Source organism: Podarcis vaucheri (assembly GCF_965113315.1).
Source record: "Podarcis vaucheri genome assembly, contig: SUPER_10_unloc_1, whole genome shotgun sequence".
NCBI classification, from domain to species: domain Eukaryota; kingdom Metazoa; phylum Chordata; class Lepidosauria; order Squamata; family Lacertidae; genus Podarcis; species Podarcis vaucheri.
In genome coordinates this window covers 1,618,945-1,632,886 of record NW_028118809.1, presented here as the reverse complement: position 1 = coordinate 1,632,886, position 13,942 = coordinate 1,618,945, and the positions used below count along the sequence as shown (strand labels likewise).

The following is a 13,942-nucleotide window of genomic DNA, read 5'->3' as shown; positions in this document are numbered from 1 at the left end:
CTGCTGGGTGACCTTGGGCTAGTCACACTTCTCTGAAGTCTCTCAGCCCCACTCACCTCACAGAGTGTTTGTTGTGGGGGAGGAAGGGAAAGGAGAATGTTAGCCGCTTTGAGACTCCTTAAAGGGAGTGAAAGGCGGGATATCAAATCTAAACTGTTCTTCTTCTTCTTCTTCTTCTTCTTCTTCTTCTTCTTCTTCTTCAAGAAAGTTGTTATAGGTAAACTGCCTTTGGGAGAAAGATCTCAGTCATTGCTGATCTTCCTTCTGAAGAAGGAATGCTAAGCTTCCATACATCCTCAGGATTCCCCAGAACATGCTTATATGAAAATTCCCATAATAACCTTGGGAAAGCCCTAAGCATGACACCTTGTGGCAGTCCTCCACAGTGAGTAGCACGCATTTGTAAGAAAATCCACATTCAGTAGTTCTTGTATTGATCTGATGATGGTGATGATTGTATTCTGACTTACTGGTTGCTTAGTACAAAAAGTCTCCAAGCAACTTCCGAAAAGGTTAAAAGCCCCCAAATGCCCCAAACCTAATAATAACCCATCAATTAAGAAGAAGAAACTCCAGCACCAGAAACATTTAATCCAGTAGGCCCTTCGTCAGATTGCCATAGAGTCGTGTGAAATAAGATCAGTAGATGAGAAATCTTTGTGTCTGTGATAGCAAAAATATTCAGACCAAATAGTTTGGAAGGCTTTGGTGCCCTCTTGTGTAAATCTGCCATTTAGCCACAGCTTTGCAGGAGTCCTTCCACTTTGGAATTCGAATCCTCAGTCCAATAATAATTCCCCAGAAATATCTAATGGGCTTGACATTGGAAGAAGAAACCCCCAACATCACTAAGTGTGCTATTAATTTAGTCCCGCCCCCCAAGATAATCAGAGCAGCTCAGGTCCTGTGGGCCAACGGCATGGAAACTTTTGTTTGTCTGATATTGGACTTCAATTCCCATCATCCCTGAACCTTGGCCAACTCTACTGATGGGAGCTGTAGTTCAGCAAACATCTGGCGGGTCACAGCTTCACCACTCTATTCCCAGTGGAGCTAGTTCTGATCTGATGCAGCAGAAAGGGCAAATATTGAGTTTTTGTCTGCAGAAGAAACCATGAATATCCCTATTCTCTTGAATGCTTCCTAAATGCTTTGCAACCTAACCTGGCTATTGCACTTGCTTTTAAAAACATTCTCTCTCTCTCTCTTTCTTTTTAAAATAATTTTATTGGTCTTCATGTAAATACAAGAACAACATATAACTTCTGTAACTAGTCCAGTGGTACATTCGTATAAAGTTTCATATGCAGTACACAGTACACAAGGAATATGTTAATTTATGCATTATGAATTCCATACTCTCCAACAGTTCCATGGTGAAAATAGGGACGTCCCATCCCCTAAGGATAATTTTACTATTTATACCCTACACATCTTACCGGGTTGCCCCAGCCACTCTGGGCAGCTTCCAACATATATAAAAACATAATAAAACATTAAGTATCCTCTCCACAAAGATTCTTGTGTTGAGGGTGGAATAAATGTATCTTCTGCCTCATTTATAAAGGAAAAGAATGGAAGCCAAGTCTCGTCAAAAGTGTCCATCTTGGAAGTGCCTTTAATTACCCTTCTGTGGCGAGGAATGCGTTCCCATAGAGCCACATTCCAAATATTATTTACCCAGATTTCAATGGGGATTTCTTTAGGTTGTTTCCAGTATTGTTAACCAGGCTGCTGATAATATGAGCCTGTCTCTACAGCCTTTCCAGAATACAGGAGAAATTGTAGTGTTTATTTTGGCTAGACATGATGGAATCCAGTGGCAGAGAATAAGCACTCACACTTTACATTGTGGGTGCCCTTTGCGGGATTGCATGCAGTGCTACAGTTCCCAGGGAGCTTAATGGGAAACAGGGGCTGAACTGCCTCTCAGTGTTGGTGCTGACCTTTAAAGCCCTAAATGGCCTTGGTCCAGTATATCTGAAGGAGCGTCTCCACCCCCCTCGTTCTACCCGGACACTGAGGTCCAGCACCGAGGGCCTTCTGGCAGTTCCCTCACTGCGAGAAGCCAAGTTACAGGGAACCAGGCAGAGGGCCTTCTCGGTAGTGGTGCCTTCGCTGTGGAACACCCTCCCACCAGATGTCAAAGAGAACAACAACTACCAGGCTTTTAGAAGACATCTGAAGGCAGCCCTGTTTCGGGAAGCTTTTAATGTTTGATGTATTATAGTATTTTAATATTCTTTTGGAAGCCGCCCAGAGTGGGCGGGGTATAAATAATAAATTCTTCTTCTTCTTCTTCTTCTTCTTCTTCTTCTTCTTCTTCTTCTTTGGAGTTCACGCCCAGCCTCAGTAATCAAGTTTCTTGCTGGGACGTGGGGCCAGCCCCATTTATATATAGGGGTGGAGGGGACAATAGCCAGGCAGTCAGCTCTGGAGATTCACCCTCCCTACCCTCCCTTTGTTTAATGTTTTCTTATTTGCAGGTTAACTTTTTCTTCCTGTTTAGCGGGTGCTGCTGTGGTCTTTGACTGGTTGCTGTTGAAGGACTGGGAAGAAATTTTCCTGCATTGGCAGGTTTTGTCTTCCCCTCAGCAATTCGTCACAACTTTGGCAGTTTATGGCTTTGTGTGGAATCCTTTAGTCTTTTCTTCCCTATAATGGGGGGTGGGTGTGAAGTGGTGATCTACCCCCCTGTGGTGGTGATTCCAAGGTCCCCCTCTTAAAGGGGTTACATAATGGGTGTCACTGGCCATACACTGAAAGGCTGTCAGTGAACTACTCTGCATGTGGGGATATGGGCTGAGCTGCCTGCTACACATACGTCTCGCAGTGCACCCCCATATTCCATTCATCCTAATGTGCTCCTGTTCCCCCGGCTGGGGGGCTGGGAGGGATACACGCCCAAGGCCTAAGCCAAGGTCTTCCTACATATGGAAGTTTAATAAAGTTGTGGCCTAATTTTAATTCCATATAACATTGTTAGAGTCTTTATTCCTTCCTTATGTTCCCTGGGGGCTGGGGCTGTCGTGGCCTGGTCACACAAAGATAATTTTAAGAGAAGCCTCCTGCCAACAAGCAGAGATTGTTCGTAGGGATGACGCTTTAAAAAAACATTTCCATGCACCTTTTAAATATATGGGTCTATCCATAGGTGGTATTCTTAGCAGCTTCTGCCATCCTGCTCCTGCCTCTCTCTCTCCTACCACCCTGAGAAGCATGAAGCTGTGGACTACCATGAAGTGTGCAGGACAAAGGGAATGCTCTCTTCTCTTGAGTGTTAAGGGGACACTACATCTTGAGGGTAAGTAGGATTCATTGTGGAATCTCTGCAACAAACAGGTTGAGCGCCATGGCAGGATGGTGACAATGCCTACTCTGGATCCGGCAGTTGTGCCGGAGGCAACAGGTTTTCCTGGGCTTCGGTAAACCCTTTGGTCAGGGACCATGCTGAGGAAGGCTCCCACCCCCTCCCCCTGACCCCGAATCTTCCCAGGAGCAGGAGGACAGTATAGATTTGGAACAGTGGTTCGCAGAGGGGCATAGTTCAGAAGGCAGAAGCTAAGAAATACTGGATGGGGAGCAGCTAGCAGAAGAAACACTAGAAGAGAGAGAGAGTTAACAGATTCATTCCTCCGCTCAGCCCAAGGTCAAGAAGAGCTCGGAAAATCTCAGAAACAGGGCCAGATTTAGGTTTGAAGAGGCCCTAAATTACTGAAGGTAATGGGGCCCTTTATATGTCCAGCTGTCCTTTGTGAACAACAAATTGCTGCTGTTTTTTGTGTTGAATATACAGTGGTACCTCAGGTTAAGAGCTTAATTCGTTCTGGAGGTCCGTTCTTAAGCTGAAACTGTTCTTAACCTGAGGTACCACTTTAGCTAATGGGGCCTCCCGCTGCCACCGCGCAATTTCTGTTCTTATCCTGAAGCAAAGTTCTTAACCCGAGGTACTACTTCCGGGTTAGCGGCGTCTGTAACCTGAAGCATCTGTAACCCGAGGTACCACTGTATGCTATGCTATATGGTAATTTATTGACCTAATAGGTATCTAAAGCCATTTGCACATAACAAAATAGGAGCCTACACAACACAAAACACTGTTGCTGTATGTAGGTTTTATTTTATTTGTTTTTTATCTTATATTTTGGAAATGTACACCCAGTTTTTTTCCTTTAATTTTTTTGGGGCCCCCAAGGGAGTGGGGCCCTAGGCTATAGCTTGCTTAGCTTATACGTAAATCTGGCACTGCACAGAAAGCACAGAGGGTACAAGCTCAGATTACAAGATGTAGTGTAGTGATGTAGATTAATAGGGATGGAAGGGGGTGCGGTCCTTCATTGGGAGCACCACCATTCTGGTAAGATGTTTTCTTTTGTCCTTCGCTGTGTTTATTAAAGAAACTAACTGGTAAGAGAGGGATGCGGGTGGTGCTGTGGGTTAAACCACAGAGCCTAGGACTTGCCGATCAGAAGGCCGGTGGTTTGAATCCCCTCGATGGGGTGGGCTCCCGTTGTTTGGTCCCAACTCCTGCCAACCTAGCAGTTCAAAAGCACACCAGTGCAAGTAGATAAATAGGTATCGCTCTGGTGGGAAGGTAAATGGTGTTTCTGTGTGCTGCTCTGGTTTTCCAGAAGCAGCTTAGTCATGCTGGCCACATGACCCGGAAGCTGTCTGCGGACAAACACCGGCTCCCTTGGCCTATAGAGCAAGATGAGCGCGCAACCCCAGAGTTGTCCGTGACTGGACCTAATGGTCAGGGGGGTACCTTTACCTTCTTAGTCAATAATAACAATCTCCTTGGCTCAGGGGTCACATAATGATGCTTACCGATGAAACATAGAGTTAAAGCTGTAGCAATTGCTTTATTTTCCAAAGTCAAGACTTGACTGACTTGACTTTGACTTTCCAAATAAACACACCAGTTATAACCGATCAGTGGTCAAGTCCATCAACACTGCATCTTTCTGTTTGTTTGCTTAAAGAAGATACAGTGGTGCCTCGCAAGACGAAATTAATTCGTTCCGCGAATTTTTTCGTCTAGCGAATTTTCCGTCTTGTGAAGCATGAAATCCCATAGGAATGCATTGAAAATCAATTAATGCGTTCCTATGGTCAAAAAAAGTCCAAACAAAGCCAAATTTGGTACAACAAGAGTTTATTAAGTGCTCTTTAAAGTCACACATACTGTAAAGAGCATTTCAAAATTCAAACCCAGATTTTTTTTAAAAAAACAGCAGTTGCCCAATGGTCACAGAAAATCATAAAAATGCAGAAAAAACCCACACAAGCTTCCAGATTCTTGGAAACCCCTCCTCAACTGTTCCCCCAGCCACCCAGCACACAGAAATTCAAATCCAGTTTTTTTTTTTAAAAAAACAGCAGAGTGCCCCAATGGTCACAGAAAATCATAAAAATGCAGAAAAAACAAGCTTCCAGATTCTTGCAAACCCCTCCCCAACACCAAGTCCTTGAATTCCAAACACCCCAATCCAAAATCCAACCCCCCCAAAAAAAGTTTTAAAAGCTTAACTTACCAAATGGCTGCAAAAGAAGTTTTGGAAAAGCTTCAAAAATCACCAAAGTCTTTAAAAACCTCAAAAAAGGCTACTATGTACACTGCGTGCTATGAGTTGCTCCTCGAAGTCAAGTCGCAACTGTATTAACGGTTTTAAGAAAAAGGAAACAAACTTGCAAGTCATTTTCATCTTGTGAAGCAAGCCCATAGGGAAATTCGTCTTGCGAAGCAGCTCAAAAAACAGAAAACCCTTTCGTCTAGCGAGTTTTCTGTCTTGCGAGGCATTCGTCTTGCGGGGCACCACTGTATATTTCCAGGGTGGTGCTGAGTAATATTTTTTTGCCTGAAAAGGGGGCTGTAGGCCAAATAAGTTTGAGAAGAGAGCAGGACTTACAAGTATTTCTAAATTTCTTCTTAGAAAATATCCGTGGCATTGAAATTTGCTATCTCTCAATGGAAACGCAGAACTCTCAGTGTGTGAGAGTGAAGATATTGAAGGACATAAATGTAAAGTCTGCTGTAAGGAAGGTAAATGCTTCATTACACTGTTGTCAAATCTTTGCCGTTTTGAGATTTTAAGAACAAGCTATTAAATACAAGGCTGTGTATATATATCATATATTTAAAGCACATTACTCCCCCCATGGAATCCTGGGAGCCATAGTTTACCCTCACAGATCTAAAGTTCCCAGCACCCTTAACAAAGCACAGTCGTATTTTGGAAGTCGAATGGAATCCGTTCTGGAAGTCCTTTCGACTTCCAAAATGTTCGGAAACCAAAGCGCGGCTTCCAATTGGCTACAGGAGCATTCTGCAGTCAATCAGAAACTGCAGAAGCCATGCTGGATGCTCGGCTTCCAAAAATCTTTCGAGAACTGGAACACTTGCTTCCAGGTTTCAATCGTTCTGGAGCCAATTTTTTTCAGGAGCCAAGTCGTTCGGGATCCAAGGTACAACTGTACAGTTCCCAGAATTATTTTGCAAAAGTGATGTGCGTTGAATTGATGGTGTGTACACAGCTGAGACCCCCTTCATGGATCACTGCCTTGCCGTGGCGAAGGGGCTTGAAGAACTCAGAGAAGCTATGAACTATGCCGAGCAGGGCACCCAAGATGAACAGGTCATAGTGGAGAGTTTTGACCAAACGTGATCCACCTGGAGTAGGAACCGGCAAGCCACTCCAGTATCCCTGCCAAGAAAACTCCATGGACAAAGACAACAGGCATATAAAAGTTATGACGCTGGAAGATGAGCCCCTCAGGTCGGAAGGTGTCCAACATGCTACTGGGAGGACAAGTACAAGTAGATCCAGAGCTGATGAAGTGGCTGGGCCAAAGCCGAAAGGACGCTCAGTTGCAGATATGCATGGAAGCGAAAGGAAAGTCCAATGCTGTAAAGAAAAATATTGCATAGGAACCTGGAATGTAAGAACAATGAACCTGGGTAAGTTGGAGGTGGTCAAAAATGAGATGGCGAGAATAAATATTGACATCCTGGGCATCAGTGAGCTAAAATGGATGGGAATGGGCGAATTCAGTTCGGATGACTATCATATCTACTACTGTGGGCAAGAAACCCGTAAAAGAAATGGAGTGGCCCTCATAGTCAACAAAAGAGTGGCGAAAGCTGTACTGGGATGCAGTCTCAAAAATGATAGAATGATCTCGATACGAATCCAAGGCAGACCTTTTAACATCACAGTAATCCAAGTCTATGCACCAACTACTGGTGCTGAAGAAACTGAAATTGACCAATTCTATGAAGACTTACAAGACCTTATAGAAGTGACACCAAAGAAGGATGTTCTGCTCATTATAGGGGATTGGAATGCTAAAGTAGGGAATCAAGAGATAAAAGGAACAACTGGCAAGTTTGGCCTTGGAGATCAAAACGAAGCAGGGCAAAGGCTAATAGAGTTCTGCCAAGAGAACAAACTGGTCATCACAAACACACTTTTCCAACAACACAAGAGACGACTCTACACATGGACATCCCCAGATGGGCAACATCGAAATCAGATTGATTATATTCTCTGCAGCCAAAGATGGAGAAGCTCTATACAGTCAGCAAAAACAAGACCTGGAGCTGACTGTGGCTCAGATCATCAGCTTCTTATAGCAAAATTCAAGCTTAAACTGAAGAAAGTAGGAAAAACCACTGGATAGGTAAGATACAATCTAAACCAAATCCCTTATGAATACACAGTGGAAGTGAGGAACAGGTTTAAGGATTTAGACTTGCTGGACAGAGTGCCTGAAGAACTATGGGTGGAGGCTCGCAACATTATACAGGAGGCAGCAACTAAAACCATCCCAATGAAAAAGAAATGCAAGAAAGCAAAGTGGCTGTCCAACGAGGCCTTACAAATAGCGGGGGAGAGAAGGGAAGCAAAATGCGAGGGAGATAATGAAAGATACAAGAAATTGAATGCAGATTTCCAAAGAATAGCAAGGAGAGACAAGAAGGCCTTCTTAAACGAGCAATGCAAAGAAATAGAGGAAAGCAACAGAATGGGAAGAACCAGAGATCTGTTCAAGAAAATCGGAAATATGAAAGGAACATTTCGTACAAAGATCACCATAATAAAGGACAAAAGTGGTAAAGACCTAACTGAAGCAGAAGACATCAAGAAGAGGTGGCAAGAATACACAGAGGAATTATACCAGAAAGATATGGATGTCTCATACACCCCAGGTAGTGTGGTTGCTGACCTTGAGCCAGACATCCTGGAGAGTGAAGTCAAATGGGCCTTAGAAAGCACTGCAAATAACAAGGCCAGTGGAAGTGATGGTATTCCAGCTGAACTGTTTAAAATTTTAAAAGATGATGCTGTTAAGGTGCTACACTCAATATGCCAGCAAGTTTGGAAAACTCAGCAGTGGCCAGAGGATTGGAGAAGATCAGTCTACATCCCAATCCCAAAGAAAGGCAGTGCCAAAGAATGCTCCAACTACCGCACAATTTCACTCATTTCACATGCTAGCAAGGTTATGCTTAAAATTCTACAAGGAAGGCTCAAGCAGTATGTGGACCGAGAACTCCCAGAAGTTCAAGCTGGATTTAGAAGAGGCAGAGGAACCAGAGACCAAATTGCAAACATGCGCTGGATAATGGAGAAAGCTAGAGAGTTCCAGAAAGACATCTACTTCTGCTTCATTGACTATGCAAAAGCCTTTGACTGTGTTGAGCACAGCAAACTATGGCAAGTTCTTAAAGAAATGGGAGTGCCTGATCACCTCATCTGTCTCCTGAGAAATCTCTATGTGGGACAAGAAGCTACAGTTAGAACTGGATATGGAACAACTGATTGGTTCCAAATTGGGAAAGGAGTACAGCAAGGCTGTATATTGTCTCCCTGCTTATTTAACTTATATGCAGAATTCATCATGCGAAAGGCTGGGCTGGATGAATCCCAAGCCGGAATTAAGATTGCCGGAAGAAATATCAACAACCTCAGATATGCAGATGACACAACCTTGATGGCAGAAAGTGAAGAGGAATTAAAGAACCTTTTAATGAGGGTGAAAGAGGAGAGCGCAAAATATGGTCTGAAGCTCAACATCAAAAAAACGAAGATCATGGCCACTGGGCCCATCACCTACTGGCAAATAGAAGGGGAAGAAATGGAGGCAGTGAGAGATTTTACTTTCTTGGGCTCCATGATCAGTGCAGATGGTGACAGCAGTCACGAAATTAAAAGACGCCTGCTCCTTGGGAGAAAGGCGATGGCAAACCTAGACAACATCTTAAAAAGCAGAGACATCACCTTGCCAACAAAGGTCCGTATAGTAAAAGCCATGGTTTTCCCAGTAGTGATGTATGGAAGTGAGAGCTGGACCATAAAGAAGGCTGATCGCCGAAGAATTGATGCTTTTGAATTATGGTGCTGGAGGAGACTCTTGAGAGTCCCATGGACTGGAAGAAGATCAAACCTCTCCATTCTGAAGGAAATCAGCCCTGAGCGCTCACTGGAAGGACAGATCGTGAAGCTGAGGCTCCAATACTTTGGCCACCTCATGAGAAGAGAAGACTCCCTGGAAAAGACCCTGATGTTGGGAAAGATGGAGGGCACAAGGAGAAGGGGACGACAGAGAATGAGATGGTTGGATGGTGTTCTTGAAGCTACCAGCATGAGTTTGATCAAACTGCGGGAGGCAGTGGAGGACAGAAGTGCCTGGCGTGCTCTGGTCCATGGGGTCACGAAGAGTCGGACACGACTAAACGACTAAACAACAACACAGCTGAGACAGCAGAAGCTTATACTTAACAATGTCCCCCTGCCCCCGTTAATATAAACCAGAAAACAAGTGGTTTTGGAATGTAGGATGTTGAGGAGAACTGGGGATGAACGTTTGCCCAGGAACTTATTTCTGACCTATAGTTTTATTGGGCCACCCCAGGCCATTCCCACTTCTTGGCTCCTTGCTTTAGTAATAATTGAACCAGGGAAGAACTGCAGGCACCGAGTGAGACTGAAGCTATTTAAACAGGATCTGCAGCTCTGATAAAAGAGGAGCAAGCGTTTGATTGTAATTGCTACCACATTTGCAGACGGGTTCGTGTCTGTCTGAAGAAGATATTGTGGTTTATGTTTGCATTGATATTATGAAAGCACCATAATGGCCGTATGTGTGTTGTGTGGGCTTAGGGTATTTCATGTCATTGTTCCCAGATGCTTCATGTGTATATGTGTGTGTGTATATATATAAAATAAATCCACAGTTAATGAAAAACTAATGATGCCTTATGCTGTTTGCTTCGTATGTCTGCTGGTCATCACAAAAAACCCTTTATTTCAAAACCGTCAGTTCTAACATACCCCCTCACTTTATCGAGTCATTTCCAGACTGTCTGCTTTTGGGGGCGGCTGTGGGGTGATTCAATGGGCAAAATTCAAATCAAAGTGGATTTGACTTCTTGCACAGTAAACCTGCTTCCAAGCTACCCTTTTACTTTTTTGGGTACAAAAGTGTGGGGTTACTTGACGTGATGCTGTATAACCTCCCCACAAATCAATCAGAATGAATAATCAATATCACAAAATTTGTGCGAAAAGATGCTCTATAAACATGTCATCTGGTAGGAACCTTGAAATTCTGATCTCTCATTCATTCATTCATTCATTCTGTTAGATATCATCCCTTCCTTCCAAAGGAGCCGAGGGTGGCACACACCAGACGGTTAAAACAGTACAATTTAAACTAAAATAAACACATATTTTAAACACTTGAAAGCATTTAGAGCACCTAAGAAACGTTTAAGAGCAATCACAGTTGCTAATTTCAAGGTTGCCATGACCAGTATCTATCAACCTGGGTATTTAAATCCTTCCTGAAAGCCAATAAAGGAGGGAGAAAGACATGCACACGAGCAGAGAGGGCATTCCACAAATGGGGAGCTACCACAGAGAAGGCCCTGTCATATATATCTCTAGTGAATCTATTCATGGAAAGTGTTTTATGGCTACATTTCTTTTGCGAACCCTGGACTTAATGCTGGTTTGGGGCTAGAGGTCTGATCATTGTCCTGATTGAGTAAGGAGATGGAGGAACACCAGAGATACACCAGTGTAGATGCAGCTGGGCAAACAAACCACATAAAGAGGCGCATCTGAGACCCTTTGAATAATGCTAGATGCCTAGTTTGACGCATATGAGAATATGCATTCATAGTCAGAACTGCTGCTAACCTCAGCGTCTTCCCTGCAAGCAGAGCTGAATCAGGGTCAGTGCTCATATGCATTGATGGAAGTGTGCAGTGGGAATTTCTGCTACGTCCCAATGCATAGGATTGCAGCCTAAATTTCAGAGACCATGAGCTTTAAAACCTGTACAGTCTCATTCGCTGCAATACCGATGAGTGATTCACTGCTGATTTCAGTGAAAGATTCCCGTTTAACATAATGCAAATCTTTGAGCATGCTGTGATGTATACTAGGACGGTTCATAAAAAAACTTTTTTTTTTAAAAAAAATGCCAGCTCCAAAGGTTTTATCTTACTACACTAGGGAATATATAGCTTATAGCTATATCTGAAATTTCATGCATATTAGTTAATATCTTGACCCTCCTCCACGAAAAATAGCTGTTTACTCTGCCGTTTTCCTATGTCATGAAGGCTGAAATTTCAATTCGGTGGGTCAAGATATTAACGGATATGCATGAAATGTCAGATATAGCTATATAATCCCTAGTGTAGTAAGATAAGACCTTCGGAGCAGGCATTTTTTTAAAAAAGGTTTTTTTTTATGAACTGCCCTTATGCATACATGTGAGTTTTCCTCAGCTTCCTCCTGTGGAACATCTCAATATAAGATGTTGTTGATGGAAATGTGCTATGAATGAATGGATGTTTGAAATTGCCGCATTCTCAAGCGATCATTGGATCTGAGCAACTGCCAGGATGCTGAGTTTGCTATAGTTTGCATTTTAGCAATGAGCTTGGAATGTGAGAACCTCAGGAAACATTTCCTTGGTAATTCCTCCTGGCAGCTTGCCAGTATGCCATGCCTCTTGATTATTTAAATCATGGTGAGAAAATAGAAAATATACCGTCTTCAAAAACAGGTTTGAACACATCAACCCAGTAGAATCAACAAGACCATAATCTAACCTCGTTTTGGAATCTTTCCAACATGATCTGGAAATTGCCTATAATTCCCTTGATTTTTTTGGTATGTAATCCAAACAGGTGAAAGTACAGTTTAACTGCTTTGAAGTCAGCGCAGGACAACATCTCCATGTGACCATGAGGACAATTCCAAATTACTGCGGAGTTAAAAAGGATCAAGAATATTATGTTGAAGGTTGGAATCAATCTTTAGAAATAAATGATGATCTTGAAGGTTGGGAGGGTGTCATGAATGAGAAAATGGATATTCATACTGACCAGGAAATTGGCAATTTTCACAAACTAGAACTATAATCCCAACTCTTGTCAGAACTGTAATGCCTTCTCTACTTGACCTTGGCTCAAGATTTACAGTATATAGCTCTAAGTATAAATATACTTACAGTGGTACCTTGGTTCTCAAGCTTAATCTGTACTGGAAGTCTGTTCCAAAACCAAAGCATTCCAAAACCAAGGCGTGCTTTCCCACAGAAAGTAATGCAAAATGGATTAATCCGTTCCAGACTTTTGAAAGCAACCCCTAAAACAGCAATTTAACATGAATCTTACTATCTAACGAGACCATTGATCCATAAAATGAAAGCAATAAACAATGTACTGAAGTCACACAATCAATCAGTAGCTGAACTGGGTTCCACACAATCACAAAAACGAAACAAAAAGAGCCGTAAAAACAAAACAAAAAGAGCCATAAAAACAAAATCAATAGCAAAAACAGACAGATCTCAGAGTAACTCTCAGAACAGAAGTGTGGCACTCAAAATGGAAGCATAGCACTCAAAACAGAGCACATTTGGCTCACAGAAAAAGTTGGCAATCCGGAACACTTACTTCTGGGTTTGCAATGTTTGGGTTCCAAGTTATTTAAATACCAAGGAGTTTGAGAACCAAGGTGCCACTGTATTAACAAATATGAACTAGGTTGGTTAGATTGATGATATTTAGTTGAGTGTAAGGTAGTGTGTTAAGGGATGCGGGTGGCGCTGTGGTCTAAACCACAGAGCCTAGGGCTTGCCGATTGGAAGGTCGGCGGTTTGAATCCCCGCGATGGGGTGGGTTCCCATTGCTCGGTCCCTGCTCCTGCCAACCTAGCAGTTTCAAAGCACGTCCGTGCGCTGCTCTGGTTTGCCAGAAGCGGCTTAGTCATGCTAGCCACATGACCCGGGAGCTGTACGCCGGCTCCCTCGGCCAGGAAAGCGAGATGAGCGTCGCAACTCCAGAGTCGTCCGTGACTGGACCTAATGGTCAGGGGTCCCTTTACCTTTTAAAGTAGTGTTGGAGAAGGAACTCAATTGAGTTCTCATTTGAAGGTGAATTTGCTCTTTCCAGAATAACACACAAACCAAAACACAGCTGCCCTGCAAAATCTGCACTTTTCTGAATTTTGCAGTGCAGTTCTTTAGCCAAGTAATTTGTACAAAACTGCAGGTCCTGGGGCAAAGTGTGCCTACAAATTCATATATGGGTGCAAGTACAGTGGTACCTCGGGTTAAGTACTTAATTCGTTCTGGAGGTCCGTTCTTAACCTGAAACTGTTCTTAACCTGAAGCACCACTTTAGCTAATGGGGCCTCCTGCTGCCACTGTGCCGCCGCTGCACAATTTCTGTTCTCATCCTGAAGCAAAGTTCTTAACCTGAGGTACTATTTCTGGGTTAGCGGAGTCTGTAACCTGAAGCGTCTGTAACCTGAAGCGTCTGTAACCTGAAGTGTCTGTAACCCGAGGTACCACTGTATTAGGAAAAATGCATTTCACAGATGTACTTGTTAGGCAAAACATGCATATTGGGAGAAATTCT

General features: G+C 43.2%; 1 protein-coding gene across 1 annotated transcript in view; it reads left to right on the top strand.

The window, feature by feature from the left end:
- IL17REL (interleukin 17 receptor E like) overlaps positions 1-13,942 on the top strand; it is a 52,961-nt gene that overhangs the window by 17,980 nt on the left and 21,039 nt on the right. The window contains exons 3-5 of the mRNA XM_082242441.1: positions 3,155-3,304; positions 5,934-6,043; positions 12,206-12,320. Of these exons, the coding sequence (XP_082098567.1) occupies positions 3,155-3,304; positions 5,934-6,043; positions 12,206-12,320 (375 nt within the window). The remainder of the gene's footprint in view (positions 1-3,154; positions 3,305-5,933; positions 6,044-12,205; positions 12,321-13,942) is intronic.